Source organism: Aotus nancymaae, unplaced genomic scaffold (assembly GCF_030222135.1).
Source record: "Aotus nancymaae isolate 86718 unplaced genomic scaffold, 86718_ANA_hifiasm-v0.15.2.pri h1tg000002l, whole genome shotgun sequence".
Lineage (NCBI taxonomy): Eukaryota > Metazoa > Chordata > Mammalia > Primates > Aotidae > Aotus > Aotus nancymaae.
In genome coordinates this window covers 16,802,504-16,827,465 of record NW_026988413.1, presented here as the reverse complement: position 1 = coordinate 16,827,465, position 24,962 = coordinate 16,802,504, and the positions used below count along the sequence as shown (strand labels likewise).

The 24,962-nt window shown below is 39.6% G+C and overlaps 1 protein-coding gene across 3 annotated transcripts in view; it reads right to left on the bottom strand.

The window, feature by feature from the left end:
- Positions 1-6,122: 6,122 nt before the first annotated feature.
- BRAF (B-Raf proto-oncogene, serine/threonine kinase) overlaps positions 6,123-24,962 on the bottom strand; it is a 201,031-nt gene continuing 182,191 nt past the window's right edge. For 2 of the 3 annotated variants that reach the window (XM_064372859.1, XM_012447512.2), the window contains 2 exons: positions 22,170-22,323; positions 13,270-13,385 (listed from right to left, as the gene is read on the bottom strand). In XM_064372859.1, coding sequence (XP_064228929.1) covers positions 13,363-13,385; positions 22,170-22,323 — 177 coding nt within the window. In that variant the 3' untranslated portion in view covers positions 13,270-13,362. Of the gene's footprint in view, positions 13,386-22,169; positions 22,324-24,962 lie in introns of all 3 variants that reach the window. The other variant, XM_012447514.2, reaches the window with a different exon arrangement.

Sequence of the window (24,962 nt, the reverse complement as noted above, 5' to 3'; positions counted from 1 at the left end):
TGGAGTTAACGGATTTTTTTTTCTTTTCTTTTCTTAGTCTCACTCTGTCACCCAGGCTGGAGTGCAGTCTCAGCTCATTGCAACCTCCACCTCCTGGGTTCAAGCAATTCTCTGTCTCAGCCTCCCGAGTAGTTGAGACTACCGCTGCCCGCCACCACACCCAGTTAATTTTTGTATTTCTAATAGAGACGGGATTCATCATATTGGTCAGGCTGGTCTTGAACCCCTGACCTTAGGTGATTCACCCTCCTCGGCCTCCCAAAGGGCTGGGATTACAAGTGTGAGCCACTGCGCCTGCCCTGGATCTTTCTGATAATGGCAACTACCCTTTATGGATTATTCGTTTTTCTAACTCTGGCGCTTAGTGGTTTAGTGCCCTCTTGGGTACCCCACTGACATAATGGGCATTAGCTCCATCTATCAGTGAAGACAGCAAGGTTCATGGATGGAGTTACTTGCTTAGCGTCAACCTGCTACCAGTGAGGCGAGGACTCCAAAGCTCACCCTTAGCTGCAGCGCTGTGCCGCCGTCTCCTCAGCTGGTGTCGTCAGCTGTGTCAGCAGTTCCTGTGAAAACTGTGGCCCTGTATCCACCGCAGTGGATTCTTGCCCTGAGTAGACAGAGGTTAGAGGTCAGTGCAGTCGATTAATTAAGTAGCTCCTGTGGACTGGGCAGTTGTGATGCAGGGCTGTGGTGGAACTCTTTTATTTATTATTATTTTTTTTCTTTTTCTTTTTTTAATTCACTGAAGACTTGTCTCCAGTAACATCTTGTGGAACTCTTAACTCACACTTCTAACTAGGAGTTTTTAGGGCCAGAGGAGTGGGAGACGAGTGAGGCAGGCAATTTTCTAAAATTCATTGCAAAGCACTTCTCAGCTCTCTGAGACTGGACAGAAATCTCTACCCACAGATCTAAACCTCAAAAACAAAAATAAATACAAAAATAAATCTCTATCTATATATTTTTTGTAGAGATAAGGTCTGTCTCAGCCACGCTGGAGTGGAGTGGGGCGATCCTAGCTCACTGCAGCCTCAAACTTCTGGGCCCAAGTGATCTGCCTCAGCTTCCCCAGTGTAGCTGGGACTACAAGTGTGTGCCACCACACTCGGCTAATTTGTGTGTGCGTGTGTGTGTGTGTTGACAAAAGAGTCTTGCTGTGTTGCCCAAGCTGGTTTTGAACTCTAGGCCTCAAGTGATCTTCCTGCCTTGGCTTCCCAAAGTACTGAGATTACAGGTGTGAGCCACAGTGCCTGGCCTCCCTTTTTTTCCAACTTAGGTTTTTGACCACCTAGGCATTGAGAATCTAGTACTAAAGAAGATAAGACTCTGTTCTCAGGGAACTTAAGATTTTAGAAAGGGTAGACAGTCACTAACCAAGTGAGACTAAGTGCTGTGGAGGAAATGCCACTGGGTGAGGTGCCAGAGATGGGCGAGGAAGGCAAATTGAACTTTTGACTGGTCAGGGAAGGCATTTGAGCTGCAACCTGAACAAGTAGGAGAAGCCATATTTGTTCGTGGGTGAAGACTGTTCTGGGAATAAGAAACTGCCAGAATCAAGGTCTTGGATGGGACCTCAGTCACTACTGTGTTTAAGGACCATCAAGTCCAGGGCACCTCCTGCAGGTGAGGAGACGGTAGGACTAGATCTCGTGAGCAGATCAGGGCTTCAGGTTTAGATTTTGGTTGAATGCAGCGAGCAGCCTTTGGCAGGCTTTAAGCTGGGGTGTAGTCTGATGTGCTTTCCTAGTGCCTGGGTTTCCTTCCCCACTTTGATTCTCTCTGGCTGTCACAGAGCTGGCACCATGGCAGGAAAAGCTGAAGCAAGTGGACCAGTTGCACCCTCCCCTGCTGACAGCTTCAGCAGTCCTGCCCCTCTTGTAAAGGGTGCTGGGGATACTTCCTTGGTTTTGTGTTTACTCACCTGTGTGTGAGCTGCCTGAGCTGATGAAGCCGTTTCAGGTCTTTACTTTTAAAACCATCAAATCTCTTTGTACTTTACAGGTTTCATTTTTCTTGTCCTCCACTCACCCCCATTGCACCCCTTGTGACCATCCACCTCCCAATATCAATAAAGTTTTTTTTTTTTTTTTTGGAAAGAATACAGTCTACAACAGTGAACTCAAGTAATCTTAGTAGCCCCATTCCTTAGGAATCAGTTGCTTGACTTAAAAGATAACTTTAAAGGCTGGGTGCGGTGGCTCAAGCCTGTAATCCCAGCACTTTGGGAGGCTGAGGAGGCAGGTGGATCACGAAGTCAAGAGATCGAGACCATCCTGGTCAACATGGTGAAACCCCGTCTCTACTAATACAAAAAATTAGCTGGGCATGGTGGTGCATGCCTGTAATCCCAGCTACCTCAGGAGGCTGAGGCGGGAGAATTGCCTGAACCCAGGAGGCAGAGGTTGCGGTGAGCCGAGATTGCGCCATTGCACTCCAGCCTGGGTAACAAGAGCGAAACTCCGTCTCAAAAAAAATAAATAAATAAAAATAAGATAACTTTAAAAAGAGCATTCTTTTGTTTGAAGAATATGGAGGCCACACTGGAATCTCTTCCACATGTGGGCCATGCAGGAAATTGTTCCCAGCCTTCTTAAAGGAATGGGCCTCCACCCCCTGTACAGCATATGGGAAAATACATGGGAGGAGTCCCAAAAGGATGTTAAGTACAACATTTGATTGATGGCAATAGATAGTTACAGGAAATAACAGTGAAAACTTACCATGGGCCAGGCACTGTTGTTAGCACCTAACATGTTAATCTGTCACATACTCACGTTATTATTTCTACTTTGTAGGTGAAGAAATTGAGCTACAGATGGGTTAGGTGCTTTGCCAAGCTCATACCTGAGATTCAGATCCTGCAGTCTTGTTCTAGGTGGAGTCAGATGATCTGAGTCAACACAGCATGGTGTCAGCCTTTTTGATCACAGTTTAAGAATTAATTTCATGTTACCTGGCATATAAATGTGCTTGTATACACATATATCAAACCAAAAGTTCACGAAACTATCTGCGCTGCACACTATTTTCACTTGATTCTACATACTTAAGAAAGAATTGCGCCAGTTGAGACCTCTTAAACTGATTTTACAACCTACTAATTTGTCTCCGTCTGACATTTGAAAAGCTGGTATAATGCTTCCAGAACTCAGGCTGTTGGAGTCAGACTTGCTGGATCTGACTAGGAGCTCCACCATTTGCTTGCTATGACTTTGGGCAAATAACTTTGATCTGTACCTCAATGTCCTAATTTGTAGAATGGATTAAATGAGTTAGATAAAGCTCTTAGAACTATGCCTGGCTTGAATGAAATACTCTCTAATTAGAAGCAGTTGTTATTTCTAGACCATTGTGCCTAAGCTAAAAGTGTAGTGACCCTGGAATCCCAGTTTGATTTTTATAGAAAAACTTCCAGATAGACCAGATAATAGATACTCCAACAGAGGCGTTGCCACCCCCACCCTGTAAAAAATATGCTAAAGCAAAACAGACACATTTAGGGTATCTGTTCCTCTCTTCGTGATGAGCAGCTACAGGTACATTTGAAGTAAGTTTTAGGGTATGGCCTAAAATGGCAACAGAGGTCAACTGTCAAATTTTAGCACACAAGTTCGTAACTTTACTGTTTCCTAGGGAACCTTTAATGTAAAAACCAAAATTAGTTGTCTAATAAAGTTTGAGATGAGAGATGCTACAGAAGGAACAGCTGTTACGTGAATGTTACAGGAAGATACAGAAGTCATCTTGGTTCCAGTTGCCCCTAGAACTATTTTATAGAAGAGGTTGACCCTGTCGCCTGCTGCAACCATGTCATCAGGAGCATTGGTGGGATGCCACTGTGCAGTGTCAAGGAAATGGGAGCTCCCTGAGCTGGTGTGTGGACCTGCCTCAGCAGTTGGGACTTTGCCTTTTGTCACCTACATTAGCAGTGTCTTTCCAGATTGGTGATGACAACAGTAGGGACAAGTGGAGTATGCCTAGCACAACATCCATTTCCGGATGCCAACTCACTGTCATGGAGTCAATACCCATTTCTATCTAAATCTCGTTATAGCCACTATGACAAAATTATATATATGTAACATACACCTATGTAAAATGCATGGTACAGATCTTGGGTCCTGCCTACATAAGCCTAGCAGAGTCATATCCTTTGGGGCTGCACATTCAGCAACTGATATGAGAGGAGTTGGACCAGTTTTTCTTGAGACAGGGTCTTGCTCTGCTGCCCAGGTTGGAATGCAGTGGTGGTTACAGCTCACTGTAGCCTTGACCTCCCAGGCTCAAGCAGTCTCCACCTGCCTTAGCTGGGATCACAGGTTCATGCCACCATGCCCAGCTAATAAATTATATATATATATATGTATTTTTTTTTTTTTTTTTGCCCAAGCTGGTCTGGAAATCCTGGCCTAAGTGATCCTCCCACTTTAGCCTCCCAAAGTGCTGGGATTATAGGTGTGAGCCACTGAGCCCAGCTCAATTTTAAAAACACTTTTTGCCCTAACATTTTGAGTCTAGGAGAACTATATAACTAACTCAAAAGACAGTAGGTCTGATTGCCACAGCCCCTGATAAAGTTTCAGAAGAGTTGTTAGTGTGGTAGAGTTCTTTATAATAACTAAAGTATCCATAGTTCTGGGCTAAATTTTAAGGAAAAACCTCATATATTATGGTGTATGTTCTTAAAGCCACAACTACTCTGTTGTAATCATGCACGCAGGTTTAGAAAATGAGTTTCTATAATGTTTATATTACAGAATTACGTTTTTCAGATGAGAAAACTGCAGTTCATAGGAAATTGTCTTGACATTTATTTATTTTTATAGCATGGGGGTCTTGCTATATAGTCCTGGCTTGCCTCCAACTCCTAGGCTCAAGCAATCCTTTTGCCTTAGCCTCTTAAGTCTTGATAGCATTTTATGGTTTGGGATTCCTCAGGCACAAGCTGTCTTTAGACTTTTCTGTTCCTTCATATTATTCTCAGACATAACTTTTGCAGGTAACTTTTCTTTTTTTTTTTTGAGATGGAGTCTTGCTCTGTTGCCCAGGTGAGCAATGGCGGGATGTCGGCTCACTGCAACGTCCATCTCCCAGATTCAAGCAATTCTCCTGCCTCAGCTTCCTGAGTAGCTGGGATTACAGATGTTTGACTAATTTTTTTATATTTTTTGAGACGGAGTTTTGCTCGTTGCCCAGGCTGGAGTGCAATGGCGTGATCTCGGTTCACCACAACCTCCGCCTCTCGGGTTCCAGCGATTCTCCTGCCTCAGCTTCCCAAGTAGCTGAGATTACAGGCATGCACCACCACGCCTGGCTAATTTTGTATTTTTAGTAGAGACGGGGTTACCATGTCAGTCAGGCTGGTCTCAAACTCCTGACCTCAGGTGATCCACCTGCCTCTGCTTCCCAAATTGCTAGGATTACAGGCATGAGCCAGTGTCTGGCTGCAGGTGAGGTTTTTTTTTTTTTTAAATATATATAGTACTTAAGGTGAGTTTTAAAACTGTTTACTTCTTTTCTGGAAACCTTGCCTAGTACTTTGATTTATTTTGTCTGGAGATACTCTAGGTGTTTTTCAGACTTCAGTGAATTTTATTTGGGGGTGGGCCATGAAATAAAATGCACAAAATCAACTCACTGAGGTAACCACATAAAAAAAGTAGAAAACATGAGTGCATAGTTTCCAATAAATGTTAGTGTGCATGTTCTGTTACTATAGAAAATACAAGCTGTGTCAAAAGTTTGAAAAAATACAATTCTAAAGTGAATTTCTGCAGATAAACTTTAAACATGACTAAAGTAGAGCACACACTCCAACTGAACCACATGGAGAGCAGTCATTTGAAACTAAAGATACATCAGGTCAACATCTAAAATACTTCAGGGTCATGACCAACACCTGACAAAAGGCTGCTGCCACTCCAAGTTGTATAGCATGTATCATGTACCAGGCACGATCCTGACAACTTACTTCAACTTCTACCCACTAAGGAGTAACCAACATTATGAAACAAAATGTACATTTCTCAGTCTCTCCATTGTCTAGAAGAACTGTTAAAACTGCTGACTACTTTTGTTACTGACTGTAATGATGTTAGAAAAATAGTCCTGATGAAGACTTCTCCATGCAGTCAATCTTTATTATAGCAGTATTCGCATATTCACATCAAGTACATATAACTTTTTTTGCCTTTTATATAATACAGAGTTTTTAAATAACTTTACACAGAAATAAATTTCTTCAATCTGAATTTCAGCTATCTTTTTAAATTTATTCTCCATGCTTTCTATCCAAACTGAACAATATTTTCTGTTATACAAATTTACATGAGAAAAACTCCAAAGTACAAATGAAGGGACCTGAGCAGGAAAGAGAACCAAAGTATCAGGAAGTAGGTATGGGGAAGAATTAAAAAAAATAATAAAAGATTCAAGCAAACATTAAGAATAGGGGACAACAGGGAGACATCATCCATTTGACTGAAAATAAATGTCTTTTTTTATGAATTGAAAAATAAGCTTTAAAAATAGTTACTCCATTGTAATTTTTGCAAAGCAGGTATAGAGAGGTCTGTGGACAATTAAAAAGTTCCCATCTTTTCACTGGGCATGCCCCAGACTCCATGAGAACTTTTCAATGCTTGAGTGGAACTGAAGTGTACTAAACCCGAACCTTTGGCAATAACAGAAAAGAGGAATGTGTGTGTGAGTCGCCATAAGGTTTGTAGTAGTGAAACAGGAACCATGAATTCACTGCAGTTCAAACAGGAAGCATCTCCCTTTCCTCTCCCTTACGGGAGACATGTCCTCAAGCCAAGGAATACATGAAGAGGGGGTATTTCCTTTTTCTTGGTCTAAACCAAAGAGCAATCACAACTAATGAATAAAATTCAGAGACACACATATTTTTGATAATCAAATTCAATCCTCTCATCAGTTACATGATCCTGTCTTAGGAAAAGCAGCAATTGCCGTGTTGAGCAAAGGATCAGATGTGCAACCAACAAATGAGATTACCACAAATATATATCACTGTGATATATTCCTCAAAAATCAAGCGACATCATGAAGGCCAAACCGAGACTAAACTATGTGGCATGGCCAAAGGAAACACGGAGGACCCATGGGTGCATTTTAAAATGAAGGTGGTCTTTCTTCAGGTCCAAATCCAATTAAGGAAAAAAAAAAGAGAATAAAAAAGAGAATAAATTAAAATGAAGGCAGGAGAAGGGGACAGCCCATAGACACACACCCCTGTATGTAAATTAACATAACATGAAGATAAATAAGACATAAAGGCTAGCCACTTATGTTGGTCATTAACATGAATAAAAAGGCATTATATGTTGATATAGCTGGTTTTAATCAGCTATGGAACATACACAAATGTATTAGGAAGGAATGATTCTCAAACCTTTCACAGCTTAGAATAAAAAGCATACTTATTGCACTCTTACATTTGATTTCAGGTAATGGCAGTTTATTTCCCACCCTCACATTAATTTTCCCCTATCCTAGACTTACTGCCATCTCACCCCATTTTGGTCTCTTCTCTGCATCTGTGCCTTCTCTCTGAGCTTTGTTGTTTATGCTAGTCTGCAGTGTCTTCTAACTCATACTCCACCAAAATACATGTGCCTTCAAAAACTTAATACAAAAATGCAACATAGTAATTTTCAAAACAAAACCAGGACTAAGCAATTTCATCCAAACCCCCATTCCCACCTCTGTAAACAGATCCTTCCTTTGCGGCATCTCTTCACAAATTTTCTGCCAACTCTCCCGCGTACGTACGTGCTGTACGTGAGAACCAGCAGTCATGGTGCTGGAGAATGAACGTGGCCGGCCAGGAGAAGCAGACGGTTTGTACAAAACATTTTTTGATACTAACATGAATAAACATATTTTAGTTGTTTTCAGAGCACTTCAATCTATAGAATTCTTAAAAAAAAATGCACCTCTAAAAAATGGATACTGGCTTACATTGGCTGTGTCCTCATACACAACCGGTTATGTCCCTGTAATTACTCAAAATAGCTAAATAAATGTCAACATTTTAATAAAGCTGATTTAGTAATTAATAAAACTTAACAGTTGAATTTGTGGAAGTTAAATAAAAGTACTTTAATCCCTTCATTGAGTTGGGAACTAATTGCCCCTATGCCTTTTTTTTTTTTTTTTTTAAAGCACTGTTATCTTAGGATTTTAGGACTTGGGTTTCTGTCCTCTTCCACCTTAACAATACCTGGCAGGACTGTTAATTACTCTTTCCACAATTAACAAAAATTAGAACTGAATTTTGATTTAAATGTCCTTGCCCAAACAAAAGTGAAAATAGCTTATTTGAAAACAAAACAGGGCTATCTAGTGTACTAATAAAATAAACATTCAATATTTTCAATTTTACCAGAGCTAGCAACATGGACCACAAATACACTGGTGACTCCACTCGCCTCTGGCCAAGCTACAAATCATCGCCTGAGGCAGAGATGCTACTACCCTCTTCCGGGGCTCAACTGCTGACAGGCATCAGTAATCCATCCCTGTGTAACATGTCAAGGATGCACTGGAGACAATACATGGACTTCCTCTTTCATTGGTGAGGAATGAAACAAGATACAAGAACCACACCACGGAATACATTTTCTTTTACATCTAACTGCCACATCATAAAGGACGCCTTGAGAGACCTCCACCCCAGATCCCACAGTGCTTTGGGGCAGGATGACTAGCACAGTCCAGCTTCATGTGCAAGCAAGTCCTGGGAGGAAATTTACATTTCAAACTTTGAAAAATCAGTGTCTAGGTTGGCAGCAGTACTCTGAAAACTGGTAAAACCAATATCTGTCCTGTATTTCAATTTCCCCTTCTAAGTTAATACATGATTGCTGCCCATCATAGAGTACTTCAACCCTAAACTACAGCAATTTCTTGAAATTTCCGTCAACATTTCTGTTGTATAAAAGTTCCATGCTTTGAAGAACCTATGGGAGTAGAAAAAGTTTCTCTAGAAATGTCACTGAACTGTATTTTCAATGTAGTTGCTCTATGTGATAAATATATCTGACTATACTAGGGATTATGTGCTTTAAAAAAATAATTTTGTTCACTGAAAATTTACCTGTGTGTTCTCTCATTGTTAGATGTGATTTTGGCTATAAACTCTTTAGTGCATTTATCTATGCAGTCTAAATTACACTCTAAAAATTATTAACAGCTGAGTTAAACCAGAGTGGCTGCTCTCTTCACAAATCACTGATTTCTGCTAAAATTTTAGCTTTTTTATTGCATCAAGAAGGCACAGTAAGATCATTTGGCAAATTGTCAAAGGTATTTTTCTAGAGCCTCACCTATACCATTTCAACACATGACCTGTAAGCTATTTGCTGTTCATACTCACAGTAAACCTTCCATCTCTGGCTATGGTGTTTACAGCCTAATGGTTGGAATCTGCTAGTCTCAAGGTGCTGGTATTCTAACACTAACAATGTCAACTTGGACAAAGAAGAGAATCTTGCAAAAAGAGTAATCATTCTACCTCTTAACTGGGCAGTCTCTCTATGAATGCCTGTGCACGTGACAAAGCTGCAGCTAACTCATAATGAGAAGGTACTGTCTTGCCAAGCCTACTGAAAATCAAAATTACATCACTATTAGTGAAGTGATACCACAGCTATTTATTTTCATGCAACTGATTCAAGGTTAAGATTCTGAAACGTACCCCTAAACAGGTTCTGGCACCACTTTCAACAACATTCAGATATTCTGAGCAACACATTTTTTTTTTTTTTTTACAGTGTTACTGCTTAAATGTATAATGCCCTTTAGGACAAAATAAGAGTGCTCAAATACAAGTACACAAAGAAGTTAAAATCTTAAATCATCATCATGTTCTAGAGCTCCTGACTTTTCATATTTTAAAATAAATAACTATTCATTACCTCATTCCGAGGAGGTAGTTTTTTGAAGAGGTCACCTGAACCCTGCAATGTGGTTTCAAACTAAAACTAGAGATGAGGTTTGCAAGCGGCTGGCGAGGTGGATGTACAGTGGGGACAGGTGAGATCTGAGGAGGACGTGCGGCAGCTCGCACTCCACTGATGAATACAAGGTAACATCCTGTGATGAAAGTGCTGCCACTGCACCAAACCAGAAGCTAGGAAATATTTACAAAGTTTCAGGCTGACAGTGCTGCCATCTTATTTCTTTATATACTGCTCTTTCTTCTCCAACACCAACATAAATATAGCACATATCATTTGTATGGGATTTTATCTTCTAGAATGCCCCAATATGCCCTACTAGATCTCAGATACAATCAGGGGTGGGATGTTCAGGAACCAGAATTTGACAGCTAGACAGAATCTTCTTTTAAGGTGCACATTAACAACAAACAATCACATTGAATTTTCTATTCACAAATCCCTTTTATAAACTACTTTTTTTGGTCAATATTATTTCAGTGGCAAAAGTCTAGGTCCTAGACTCTAATGATGAGAAAAGTCCATCAGGAATACTACATAGTTAAAAACAATCTGCTTTAGTTGCTCTCAAATTTTTCAGAAGGCTTCACCTCTCCCTACCAAAACTAAAATACGCTACAGAAGGCACCGCAGCCACTTTACAGACAAGACTGTTAAACCCTTACAAGATGGTCAGTGACGCAGCCACATAGTCTATACAATTACTCATAAAGTGCTTTCATAAATAAGGACTTCTTCCTCATATATTTTTTAGGAGCTCAGTAAGTGTTATCTAAACATCAAAAAATTAAGCAGATAAAACACAAATAAAACCTATTTTCATGTCATTTGTAAACTAGAGAAAAAATTTCATGAAAAAGGAAGAAAAGAGAGGTTAAATATTTTATTTTTTAAGGTCTCTATAAAAATATCGCAATATGCTGAGCCTGGCTCCTGGGCACAACTTCATTTGAGATCAAGTCTGCTCTCCCTGTTCAAATGAGATACCAGCCTATTCTAGAATGCAAGGGAAGAAACAGTGTATCACCTTGAATATTGTTTAGGAAATTCAAACGCTAAGCTTCCTCCCTAATGGTGCTGCCACTGCCTGGCTGAGGCAGTCCTGCTCCCAGCCATGCACACATTCTGCCTCCTCAGCAGGATATGAAACACATCCTCTGTTCAAGCCAGGTCTCTCAACCTGCAGAAACATGAAGCCAATCTTGGTAAAGGGAACACAGCCACATATAAAAGCATCTAGAGACATATTTAAAAAGAAAAAATAGCCAATGCTTTTAAAGAGAGGCAGTATTATGCACAGAAGATGCTCTTCAAATCAGCGTGAATTATTTCCACCTTTGCAATTTCTTGAATTTTTAAGACATTGCCCTGCTGATGTAAAACTTAAAAACAATTTGCTTTTCAAACTGATTAACAGCATAAGGATCTTTTGCATTTTGCAAGGACAACTTTTTACAAGTCCATGAAAATTCCAGCAGGCTTTCTTCTGAACACATGTATGTTAGCAAAAATTATCTAATGGTAGTGAGCTTTTAGTAGGCTGAAATACAGATAGCAGGGCCTGGAGTTACAATCTGAAAATTTTAAAAAACAATTTCCAATTTGTTGATTTATTCTGGGTCCTGTTTAATTTTTCAAATCCTTGGCTCTAGCTTGGTTGGTCTAAGTATATCTGATTTAATTTACATTCCTAAATTCTGAGTCTAGATTCTTGATTAAGGGAGGTTTTCCATTAATTTGCCATTAATACATCCACTTTCTTTGCTATGACTGTAATTGATATTACCCTTTAATAAAGGACAAAGGAAGCTATAACTAGGTTATATTTTCCATTTGTGCAAAGATAAGAAAGACTTAGGTTCTTAATAAACACCAGCTCTTTCTATAAAAACAACTGACACTAAGTTTCCCACACCCTCCCTCAGTCCCAATATGCCTAAAATTGCTCTGTTCTCTGCCTGGGAATTCAGCTGCCAAATTACCCAACCTTTTGAAGACCAGGCTTGGGAAAAAAGGAAAAAGGAGAATGAATGGAGACACCACCATTTTTATTTTAGGTTGCATATTCTAGATAAAAGACTAGAAAGAAGATGTAGGATGTAGTGTTACGAGTAAGTTGGAAGAAACAATGATATTATTAGCAAAGATGTTAGTGTGGATCCAGCAAGTACCATTAACTGAAAAATTATAAATATCTGTCATTATGCTAAGACTCCCCATATTTAGGTAGAGAAAAGGATAATGATCTTTCTTAAAAGGTGTTAATATAACAAAAATACAATTTTCAGGATATATAATTCTGGTGGGAAGTATTATTTTATTCCAATTCAGTTAAATCTGAAAATTATTTTCTTTTTAATAAAAATATAAAAGCAACTCAGAAATTAAAACCTGTACCTTATATTTAAATTACCTAAATTTCTCAGATTCAAAACTGTTATTAAGCAGTTTTGTAGGCTTTTAGTTAGATACTGCCATGGCATTTTGTGCCCTGGACAAAGTAGCCGCATAAGTAGTTGGTGACTGGAAGAGCATAGGAGGAAGATATAAACTGTATTTCCTGAGAATTTGCTACATTGTGGAGGAAAAAAAATCCTCAAACACTTATCTTAATTGCTGGACCCAACAAGAAAGAAGGCAATATATGCCAGCACTATCTAGCCTGTTTGGTTAAGCAGACCCCTCAGTGAGCAAGGAAATGAAAGGCCAGAGACCCTGGAGGTCAGGAAGAAGATGCAGCATGCCCTTTTCCTCCATACCAAGACACATCTACTTCTCACTGCTCAGCCTCCATTTAAATAAAATAGCTTCCTTTTGATAAAATTTGTCAAGGCCTGAACACGCACCACACAGAAAGGGCAAGCTGCATTTTTGTTCCATCCCTCAGAAATTAACCGGTGGTTGCTAGGGGAAGAGTTCCACAACAACAATCCAGAACAGGAAAGAACGATGCTTGGTGATTGAAACTGCCCCATCAGATGATCAGCCACAAAATGATCTGGTGGTTAGAAGGGCAAAGTTGACTGGCAGACTTTTCATAGCAAATCTCCCAAGCTGTAGCAGCAGTTTCTTTCCATCATGCCTGACCATCAAAAGGTCAGAATTCAGGGTCTCTCCTCTTTCTTCCTGGGATTGGGCAGACTTGTATGCTCGTGGTATTTTTGTTGAAGAAACACTGGCAGCAGAGAATTCTGGTTCCTAAAACATTCTTTCCTCTTTTGTTGGATGGGAAATTCCATTCTGTTCCACATCAGCTTATGCATTGGAAATTTGTATCTTTAAAAAAAGATTTGAGGAACAGAACTGTGTTTTGATGTTAACAAATTGTACGAACACAAGACTTAAGAAATAAGAGCAGATGCTGCCATGATGGTGGCTACTTGAAGGCTGCAAATTCTCCTGTAGGGGGAGGACAAGAGCTAATTTTAAAAAAGTCATCTCAAATAACCTAGAGACACAGAAAAGCCTCATTTGAGTTTCACTGAAAAGTGACTAGACATATATTTCAAATCTAGCAACAACACTGCTAATTTAAAAGCAAAAGTGGCTGAAACCCATGGAAGAACACAATATATATAGTATGCAGAATATGGTTCAGCTATGTCAATTAAATAGCAAGTCTGCAGAGAATTTCCTAGTTGGGTTTTATGTGTCATGGTTCTAATCAAGCTGAAAACAGTTCCAATTTTTCAGAAACTAGTTGTAAAGTAGTAATGTCAATTTGTAGAATACTTCCACCTCTGAATTATCAACTCATTTTCACCTATCATATTATCATAATGCCATTATTAGGAAGGGAGAGGCAGAAGTTATCCTCATTTTGCAAAAGTTATGATTAAGAGGTCAAATGATTTGTCCACATCACACATTTGACAGAGAGAAAGAAAATCCAGACCTCCTATTTTCTAGTTAATTTTACCTTCAAACTAACAAAAAATTAAATATAGACACGTCACCGAATGTAATTATCAGCATAAGGACTTCAGTTTCATTCTTGTTGCCCAGGCTGGAATGCAATGGCATGCTCGGCTCACTGCAATTCTGCCTCCTGGGTTCAAGCGATTCTACTGCCTCAGCCTCCTGAGTAGCTGGGATTACAGGCTTGCGCCACCATGCCTGGGTAATCTTGTATTTTTAGTAGAGATGGGGTTTCTCCATGTTTGTCAGGCTGTTCTCGAATTCCCGACCTCAGGTGATCCACCTGCCTTGGCCTCCCAAAGTGCTGGGATTACAGGCATGAGCCACTGTGCGTGGCCAGCAAAAAGAATTTTTTAAGCCACAAAGTACCTTCGTGGTATCATGTTCCTTTAATTTACTGAAGCCACTAAAAATAATGGCTTCATGCCATTATTTTTCATCTACCATTTTGTCCATAGTTTCTACTTGTAACTAAAGGCCAGTTCCTGTTATATACACTATAGTTAATTTCTGAGGATTAGTTAATAACTGATAATTATCAGAATTTAGTCAGGCATACCACTATTTTTCAATAGCAGCTTCTGAGGAGGATCCAAGCAATCACTTGTATGAATATACTATTTAACCCAAGAATAACCTATCTAATTTCTGATTGCTATCAGATTCCAACTGGTTGCTAGATAATGTCGGTAGATCCCAACAAACAACAGATTGCTAATGACTGGCTGACTGAATCCTCAGGTTTATAAGCTAATAGTATTAGTGACTGACTGAGTGTCTGACGCCTCACTGAACACCTTGTACACATCTGCATCCAATCCTCATAATAACCCTAGGAGGCAGATGCTATTATCTTTATTATACAGATCAGGAAGCCAGGGTTTAGAGTGATCATATACAGAAAACTGCAAGAAGAAATGCAAACCCAACTGCTGACTCCAAGACCCAGCAGTCCCCTAAACAACTTTCAGTAATTAACACTGTTTTCCCATCTGAATATGACTACTGGTGGAATTGCAGAGAGTCATACTATCTCTTTCTATGTATGATTCCTTTTAACAAGCAATTAACTAAGGTATTGTGAGTCCAAAGATCAAGAAAGGGAAAAAGAATTATTGACTCATATTTAAAGTTAAAAGGATTGGGGAATTTGGCACTGATTTTTTTTTAAAAAAGGCTAAATTAAACTACTGAGACCTTGGAGAGTAAAACATTTGGAGTACAATCATAGGAGGCTATTATGGTAACAGACTCTAGAAATATACAAACATTCTTACTATTGTTGCTTACAGTTTGAGTACTTTTAATTTTAAGGTTGCTACTTTTAGTTTTTTTATGTTTCTTTCAAGTGACTTTTAACATTCTTATGAGTAGTCATGTATCTAGCAGAATCCAAATCTCATTAAGGAAGTCAATGTAAAAATAAGATTTACAGAAAAGAAATCTTTATAAAAATGGCTAGAATTCATCTATTAAATGAAGAAATATCAGAAAATGCTAATATCCAAGCCAAATTTTATATACCACATTAAAAAATACTTAAAAAAATCTTCATATAAGGTTGGGCATGGTCGTTCATGCCTGTAATCCCAGCACTTCAGGAGGCCGAAGCAGGATTGCTTGAGCCCACGAGTTTGAGACCAGCTAGGGCAACACAATGAGACCCTGTCTCTACAAAAATAAAAAAAGGAAAACAAAAATCAGTTGGGTGTGGTGGCATATGCCTGTAGTCCCAGCTACATAGGAGGGTGAAGTGGGATGATCACTTGAGACCAGGAGGTTGAGGCTGTAGTGAGCCAGGATTGTACCACTGCACTGCAGCCTGAGTGACGAGACCCTGTCTCAGAAACAAAACACATACACAAAAAACTTCAGATAATGTTTCCTATTTATTATAACAATTAGAAACTTCATTTTCTTGAAGTGTTATACTTCACAAACTTAAATATTAGTCTTAAAATAAAAACCAGGTCAGCGTGATGGCTCATGCCTATAATCCCAGCACTTTCGGAGGCACACAGGGGTGGATCACCTGAGGCCAGGAGTTCAAGACCAGTCTGGCCAACATGCCGAAACTCTGTCTCTACTTAAAAATACAAAAATTAGGGCCAGGCACAGTGGCTTACGTCTGTAATCCCAGCACTTTGGGAGGCTGAGGTGAGCAGATCACCTGAGGTCAGAAGTTCGAGAGGAGCCTGGCCAATATGGTGAAACTCTGTCTCTACTGAAAAAAAAAAAAAAATCAGCCAGGTGTGGTGGTGCATACCTGTAACTCTAGCTATTCAGGAGGCTGAGGCAGGAGAATCACTTGAATCTGGGAGGCAGAGATTGCAGTAGGCTGAGATCACACCACTGCACTCCAGCCTAACAGAATGAGACTGTATAAAAAACCGCCGCCGCCACCACCACCACCACCACCACCACCACCACCAGCACCACCAGCACCAAAAACAAAAACAAAAACAATTACCCAGGTGTGGTGATGAGATTGCGCCACTGCCCTCCAGCCTGAATGACAAAGTGAGATTGTCTCAAAATAAATACAAATAAAAATAGAAATAATGCAGCCGGGCACGGTGGCTCAAGCCTGTAATCCCAGCACTTTGGGAGGCTGAGGCAGGTGGATCACGAGGTCAAGAGATCGAGATCATCCTGGTCAACATGGTGAAACCCCGTCTTTACTAAAAATACAAAAAATTAGCTGGGCATAGTGGCGCGTGCCTGTAATCCCAGCTACTCAGGAGGCTGAGGCAGGAGAATTGCCTGAACCCCGGAGGCGGAGGTTGCGGTGAGCTGAGATTGCGCCATTGCACTCCAGCCTGGGTAACGAGCGAAACTCCGTCTCAAAAAAAAAAAAAAAAAAAAAAAGAAATAGTGCATTGGAACAGAATCATTTTCTGTGTGCAAACAAACAAAAAAAAAAACGAAAAAAGAAAAAAATAGAAATAAAAACCAAACAACTCCACGAAGAACAAAATCTTACCAACAAACTCCAAATCAAATAGAAACAAAGCAAAAGATCACTCTATCGGAAGTCTAGTGCTTCTAGGCCAGGTGTGGTGGCTCATGCCTGTAATCCCAGCACTTTGGAAGGCCGAGGTGGGAGGGTCATGAGGTCAGGAGTTCCAAGACCAGCCTGGCCAAGATGGTGAAACCCCGTCTCTACTAAAAAACAAAAACAAAAACAAAAAAAACCCAGAAATTACCCGGTGTGGTGGTGGGTGCCTGTAATCCCAGCTACTCAGGAGGCTGGGGCAGGAGAATTGCTTGAACCTGGGAGGCGGATGTTGCAGTGAGCCGAGATTGCACCACTGTACTCCAGCCTGGGTAACAGAGCAAGATTCTGTCTCAAAAAAAAAAAAAAAAAAGAAAAAGAAACAGTCTAGTGCTTCTAACAGAATGCAGTTTCTAATTTTTTTTTCCCCTTGAGATGGACATCGGCTCATTGCAACCTCTGCCTCCCAGATTCAAGTGATTCTCCTGCCTCAGCCTCCAGAGTAGCTAGGATTATAGGTGCAAGCCATCACACCAGGCTAATTTTTTGTATTTTTAGTAGAGACAGAGTTTCACCATGTTGGCCAGGCTGGTCTCGAGCTCCTGATCTTGTGATCCGCCCACCTCAGCCTCCCAAAGTGCTGGGATTACAGGTGTGAGCCACTGCGCCCAGATAAGTCTAGTGCTTCTAATAGAATGCAGTCCTTTTCGTAGTCACACTTAGGGTTCTGGGAAAAAAAAGAATCCATAGTTTAGAAATCAATAAAATAAGACACTTAAAATGTCCCTAAAATCGTGGAGAATTCAAGAAAAACATGGGAGTAACAAGTGATGAATCTGCTTTCGGAAAAAGTTTCTTTTGTTAATTATTCCTTCTTGCATATCTAGAAGTCTCTACTATTCTACTTCCTACTCGACTTTATTTGAAGAGCCAACTAAGCTTGTGTGAAGTTATTTGAAGTGAAATACCTATTCTGTGCCTTAAAAAAATCTTGGTATAGTAATTGATTTAAAAAATCAATTTGAGGCCAAATTGAAATATTTTCTTTCCGTTTGAGGTTGAGGATAACTTCAGCTGCATTTTTTTTTTTTTTTTTTGAGACACAGTCTCGGCTCTATCACCCAGGCTGGAGTGCAGTGGGCAGTCTTGGCTTACTGCAACCTCCACCTCCTGGGTTCCTGTGCCTCATTCTTGTGCCTCAGTCTCCCAAGTAGCTGGATTACAGGTGCACCACCACGCCCAGCTAATTTTTGTATTTTTAGTAGAGACGGGGTTTCACCATGTTGGCCAGGTCTGTCTCGAACTGGCCTCAACTGATCCACCTGCCCTGGCCTCTCAAAGGGCTGGGATTACAGCCAATGCACCTGGCCATACATTTTCAACTTTATTTAGGAATAGAGCAGAGAACAATTGGGAGGACTAAACAAACAAACAAAACCCCCCCCAAAAAAATAGAAAAACAAACAAAAAATAAGACTCTGTGATTTCAGACACCTCAAATGTTATGATTTATGTGAAAGCTAAAGACTTTTATTAACTAGTTAAAAATATTACTAATTACCCTTTATTCCAGAATTGAGTATATTATACACAGAATTTGGTAAATTCCTTAAAGTATGTTATGAAAAATATAACAGGTTACTTCTTACCCAAATAAATCACTACTTGACATTTAAGGAGAAAGTCAACTGAAGCCAGAGTAAGTCCTCTCCTGACATTCTTTGTCGTGACTTTCAAGTAGTTTCTTTCTTTTCTTTTTTTGAGACAGGGTTTTGCTTTGCTGCTCAGGCTGGAGTGCAGTGGCATGACGAAGGCTCACTGCAGCCTCTGCCCCCCAAGTTCAAGTGATCCTCCGGAGTGGCTGGGACTACAGTCATTCACCACTAAGCTTGGCTAATTTTTAATTCTTTTTTGGTAGAGACAGGATTTTGCCATGTTGTCCAGGCTGGTCTCAAACCCCTGGGCTCATGCAGTCTGCCCACCTTGGCCTCCAAAAGTGCTGGGATTACAGGTGTGAGCCACCATGTCGGGACCAGCAGTTTCAAATGGATGAGAAACATTCTGGCATAGACACATTGGGTCTTTTAAATTCTTTGATAAAACAGTCACAGGAGAGATGAAATATTTAGTAAAATAAAAAGTTCTACAGAAACGCTCAATGATTTTCAATCAAGTAAGACTGTAACTGATAAAATGTTTTTGCCGTGAAGTACCATTCCACAGTATTTTTTAAAAAGGCACATAATTTTCTTAAACTGAGAGTGACTCACTTGAGGGAAAAGCCATTTAAGCTGGCATATTAAATAGCCACTGCTTTACAGAGGACAATTTAAATATTGGTTTAATTATTAGAGTTTAGTATCTAAATGGCTAGTAAATGCCATCTCAGGGGCAGGAAGAAAATAAGCAAAAAAGATTAAATGGCTAGTATAATACCTGAAAATAAATAAACTGGAAGCATCTGATTACACACTGTGATCCCAAAACTATTTAAAATAAAAGATATATTTTTTTCCTCATGATTAGTAAAACGTTTAAAATGTAAAACAAATTTTATAAAAAGACTTCCTTACTGAAGAAGGAAATCAACTTTAATTAAAAAAAGTATGAGGGCTCAGGCTTTAGGAAAAAAGCAGTAACAAAAGAACAAATGTTCTTTTGTTTCAATTACTTAGTCAAAGAGTAACTCTATGTATGGTTAAAAAAAATAATGTTTTTATTTGGAGAATATACTTAAAACTCACTATAAAACAAAACCCAAGAACAAATACAATTGAACCTGAAAAGTAAACATTTAATTCTACTGCTTCCTATTTCTCCAGATCCATGTTAGCTGAACATGTCACCTGTCACATTTTTAATGTCCTTTTACCAAGATTTCCAGTGGGTCTAATTTGGAAGGGAGTGTAGAATTACTTTGTGATACTTTGGAGGAATCTTTTACTGGCTACAGGATTGGACAATGAGTTTCTGAGTAGCTCTACAGAGCTTATCCATGCCCCATTGCAAATGAGACTAGTAAAGAAAGGAAAGGCATCAGATGCAGGTGATGGGAGCCTAGGCAGGATGGCATTGAGAAGAAAAAGAGTGAACAAAAAAGGAGCGTAACAGTGAGGCAGGTATGCTGGGAAATTATAGAAAGAGCTCTATCAATAAACAGATCCCTTAACTTTGTGCCTCAAAATGGCCAAACCTCTGGAGCATTCCACAGAGAAAGTCAATTTTGTAAAAACTTTGTTACATGCCTGCTAGTCTTCTGTTTGTGAATGAATAAAACCCTATTTAACAATTACTAATAATCCCATCTTTAGTGCCACTGGAGGATTTAAAAGTCATATACTTTGATATTTTCCAATAGTTACATGTCCTTATTCCTTTCTTAGTCTCACTTCTAACATATGAGAAACGTTCCTTTTTGTTTTTTTGAGACCAAGTCTCGCTCTGTCACCCAGGCTGGAGTGCAATGGCGCAATCTTGGCTCACTGCAACCTCTGCCTCCCGGGTTCAAGTGATTCTCCTGCCTCCTGAGTAGCTGGGATCACAAGGACCCACCACTACGCCAGGCTAATTTTTGTACTTTTAGTAGAGATGGAGTTTCACCATGTTAGTCAGGCCGGTCTCGAACTCCTGACCTCAGGTGATCCACCTGCCTTGGCCTCCCAAAGTGGTGGGATTACAGGTGTGAACCACCACGCCTGGCTCATTTTCTTAACTAAACTGAAAGTCATAAATCAGTTCTGAAATCATAATGGCATTATTTATCTTAAGCTACCCAAATGAGGGGCTAAAGGTTTGCCATAATTATTATTGAGTGATTTTCCTGAATGACATCTAACCATTCAAATAGAGAAAATGTTTAAAAAATTTATTTGTGGGTACTTAAAAACTAAATTATCATTAATTTAAAGTCTTCTCAATTTTGTTCTTTATTGACTTCAAAGAGGCATTTATACAGATGTCTGTTGACTGGAAGAACCTTGAACTAACTGTTGGCTACATTTAAAAATCATGACAAAATCAAATTGAGGAAGTGAAGATATAGTTAAGAAGCTGACAATGAAGTAGAGATGGCCAAATCTTTGATAGGACCACATGCTGTTGCTTTCTATTTTTGATTCCATCTGAATCACAATAAGAATACACTGACCACCACATTAGAGTCATTTTCTATACAACAAAGTGTAAGTATTAGAGAGTGCTAACAAATACTTCATACCATGGAATGCAAAAAGGAGAACAGCATTCTTTCATCATAAGTAGAATCTTGCTGGTCAAAGAATATACGGAGGACAGAAATTTGATGAGACACAATGATAAGGTGATTACTAAAATATGCATTATGAGAGGTAAGAATAATTTAATAATCACTTCAAAAAATCTATCACCTGGTGTTTGGCAACTAGAATTATCTCAAAGAAAAACACACCTAAAAGTTCTCACAGAATTCTGTGAAGATTTTTTGCAGGGGAGGGATTGAGTGCAAAGGGGGCAATGCATTTGCAACGAAGTTTGACTTCTACATGAGCAAGACATCTTTAATGTATTTTTTAAAAAGTTATTTAAAAAGACCTCCAATTTATAACATTTTCCCACTAAAAATCCAAAGCTAAGACATTTTACTCATGTCAAACATGCCACTCCTCAGCAATATTTTTGGTCACCTGCACTCTCAATTTACAAAAAGAAATTTAGTTTATTGCTTCAAGGAAATAAAGGACATCCACTTTTTCCAAACTGTTATAAAAAGAGTTATAGAAAAACTATTAAGAATAAAAATAAAATTATTAAATTCTAGTGACTTCCTAAATTAGATCTGCTCAGTTTGCCTTATCAAACCCAGGTTAACCTACTGACAACTTCCCACCTGCAAACATAGGAACAGGTATGCTCTTCTTCTGGAGTCCTTAGTGGATATGTGATAGCTAGTAATAAAAGTTGCATGAGAAAAACTGAAGTTTAATACTTAAAATAACCAAGTGAACAAAACAAACCCGGAACAGAAAGTAAAGCCTCTAGAAGAGGCACTGCCAATTTTTAGCAATGTCCATGTATTTTAACCCTTGGATGTTAAAAATCCAATGTTAACTATAAATTTTAGTTTGGGGAAAAATGACATCTAGTCTTTAACCACACAAGTGTTCTTTGGTTTACCTTAAAAAAAGAATATTTTATTCCGTTTAACATATAAGCAAACATATTCATTTCTTTTCTTTTTGTTGCTACTCTCCTGCACTCTCTCACTCATTTGTTTCAGTGGACAGGAAACGCACCATATCCCCCTGCCTGGATGGGTGTTTTTGGAGAAGCACAAGCATATAGACTAAAATCCTCTGTTTGGAAACCAGCCCGATTCAAGGAGGGTTCTGATGCACTGCGGTGAATTTTTGGCAATGAGCGGGCCAGCAGCTCAATAGAGGCGAGAATCTACAAAAAAAAAAGAAAAAAAAAAAAGAAAAAAAAAAGAAAAAAATAAAATAAAGAAAAAAGAGAAAAAAAAAAAGAAAGAAAAAAAGAAAAAGAAAAAACAGAAAGAAGAATGAAAATCTGGGTGGCATAAATTTTTAAGAGTCCCATCACACTTTACCAGAAAGTACCTGAAATCTTACACAGTTTTCAGTATTGTCATAAATGCTTGCAAAAATATATGTAAAGAAACTGGTATTTTTTCTTAAAAAGAAAATTATCTCTGTAAATTAAATTGGGAGAGTAATTCACAGTTAACTTTTATTTATATTTTAGATCATTTGTAGTCTGGAAACAGTAAATAATAGAAATTTAAAACAAATCTTAGACCTTTTTGTTACAGACCACAAGTCTCTTTTGGGAAGAAGACAGAGTATAAATAAGTAAAGCAAAGCACTATATGACTATCTCTAAACAGAACTATCACAGCTACTTGCCCTTTAAAGAAATCTAGCAATGGGGAATGTTTTACATACACCTAATTTTTTTTTTGAGACAGAATCTTGCTCTGTTGCCCAGGCTGGAGTGCAGTGGCACGATCTCGGCTCACTGCAACCTCCGCCTCCTGGGTTCAAGGAATTCTCCTGCCTCAGCCTCCTGAGTAGCTGGGACTACAGGCGCATGCTACCATGCCTGGCTGATTTTTTTTTTTTTTTTTTTTGTATTTTTAGTAGAGACAGGGTTTCATCACGTTAGCCAGGATGCTCTCGATCTCCTGACCTCGTGATCTACCCGCCTCGGCCTCCCAAAGTGCTAGGATTACAGGCGTGAGCCACTGTGCCTGGCTAGATACACTTAATTAAAAGCAGAACCCCAGGGACCTAGAGTGCTAGTAGCACATGAGAACTGACAGGTGACAACCCAAGAGCAAAGACAGGAGAACTCTACATAAAATGTAGAAATTAACATATTTTAAGGTATAAAGAAACAGGTTATATCCTTGAAGGCATACAGCATGATAATGCATGTTCATAATCATGAAACATATGTTTAAAGGGCTTGGCATAATGCCTGGCCTATAATAAGTACTCAACAAAACTTCAGCAGCTATTATTACTTTTGTTATTGTCCTGATCTACCAATTATTATTATTATTATTTTTTTGAGACAGAGTCCTGCTCGTCACCCAGGCTGGAATGCAGTGGTGCAATCTCGGCTCACTGCAACCTCCGCTTCCTGGGTTCTATCAATTTTCCTGCTGCAGCTTCCCGAGTAGCTAGGATTACAGGTGTGCACCACCACACCCAGCTAATTTTTTGTATTTTTAGTAGAGACTGAAATGGGGTTTTGCCATGTTGGCCAGGCTGGTCTCAAACTTCTAACCTCAGGTGATCTGCTTGCCTTGGACTCCCAAAGTGCTGGGATTACAGACATGAGCCACTGGCCTGGCTGAAATTTTTTTTCAGATGGAGTTTCACTCTTTGTTGCCCAGGCTGGAGTGCAGTGGTGTGATCTCAGCTCACTGCAACCTCCACCTCCCGGGTTCAAGTGATTCTCCTGTCTCAGCCTCCCGAGTAGCTGGGATTACAGGCACCCGCCACCACGCCCGGCTAATTTTTGTATTTTTAATAGAGACAGGGTTTTACCATGTTTGACAGCTGGTCTCAAACTCCTGACCTCAGGTGATCCTCCTGCCTCGGCCTTCCAAAGTGTTGGGATTACAGGCGTGAGCCACCACACTCGGCCGAAAATTTTTTTAAAGTTAAACTCTTTAAAAAAAGTAATCTTTATGATGATTAATACATGACAAAGAAGCAGTTACAAAAAATTTTAAATTCCAAGTATAGCATGCAAATAAAAACTAAAATACTATAGAAATGTATAAAGAGTACAAGGCTCTTAAATCCTGCCCTGCAGGGATAACCACTGTTAGAGTCTATACTTGCTTCTGTACCTCTTTTTTTTTTTTTTTGAGATGGAGCGTCACTCTATTGCCCAGGCTGGAGTGCAGTGATGCAATCTCAGCTCACTGCAACCTCCGCCTCCCAAGTAGCTGGGATCACAGGCATAAGCCACCACGCCTGGCTAATTTTGTATTTTCAGTACAGATGGGGTTTTACCATGTTGCCCAGGCTAGTCTCGAATTCCTGACCTCAGGTGATCTGCCCACCTCGGCCTCCCAAAGTGCTGGGATTACAGGTGTGAGTCACCATGCCCAGCCTCTTCTGTAACTTTTTAATGTATGCAAATAGAGCCTACTTCTACAACCTTTTAAAGTATCAGGCTGGGCACTGGGGCTCATGCCTGTAATCCTAGCACTTTGGCAGGCCGAGGCAAGAGGATCACTTGAGTCCAGGAGTTCAAGACCAGCCTGGGCAACATAGTGAGACTCTGTTTATTAAAAAAAAACAAACCCCAAAACCAAAAAGAAATTAGTTAGTTGTGGTCCTGAGCACCTGCAGTACCAGCTATTTGGGAGGCTGAGGTGAGAGGATTGCTTGAGCCCAGGAGTTTGAGGCTGCAGTGGGCTATGATCATATTACTGCACTCTAGCCTAGGCAACAGAACAGACCTTCCCTATTTAAAAAAAAAAAGAAGGTATCATACTACATTTTGTTTTCGGTTTTGTCTTCTTTTTCTCTCACCAATATCCATGTCAT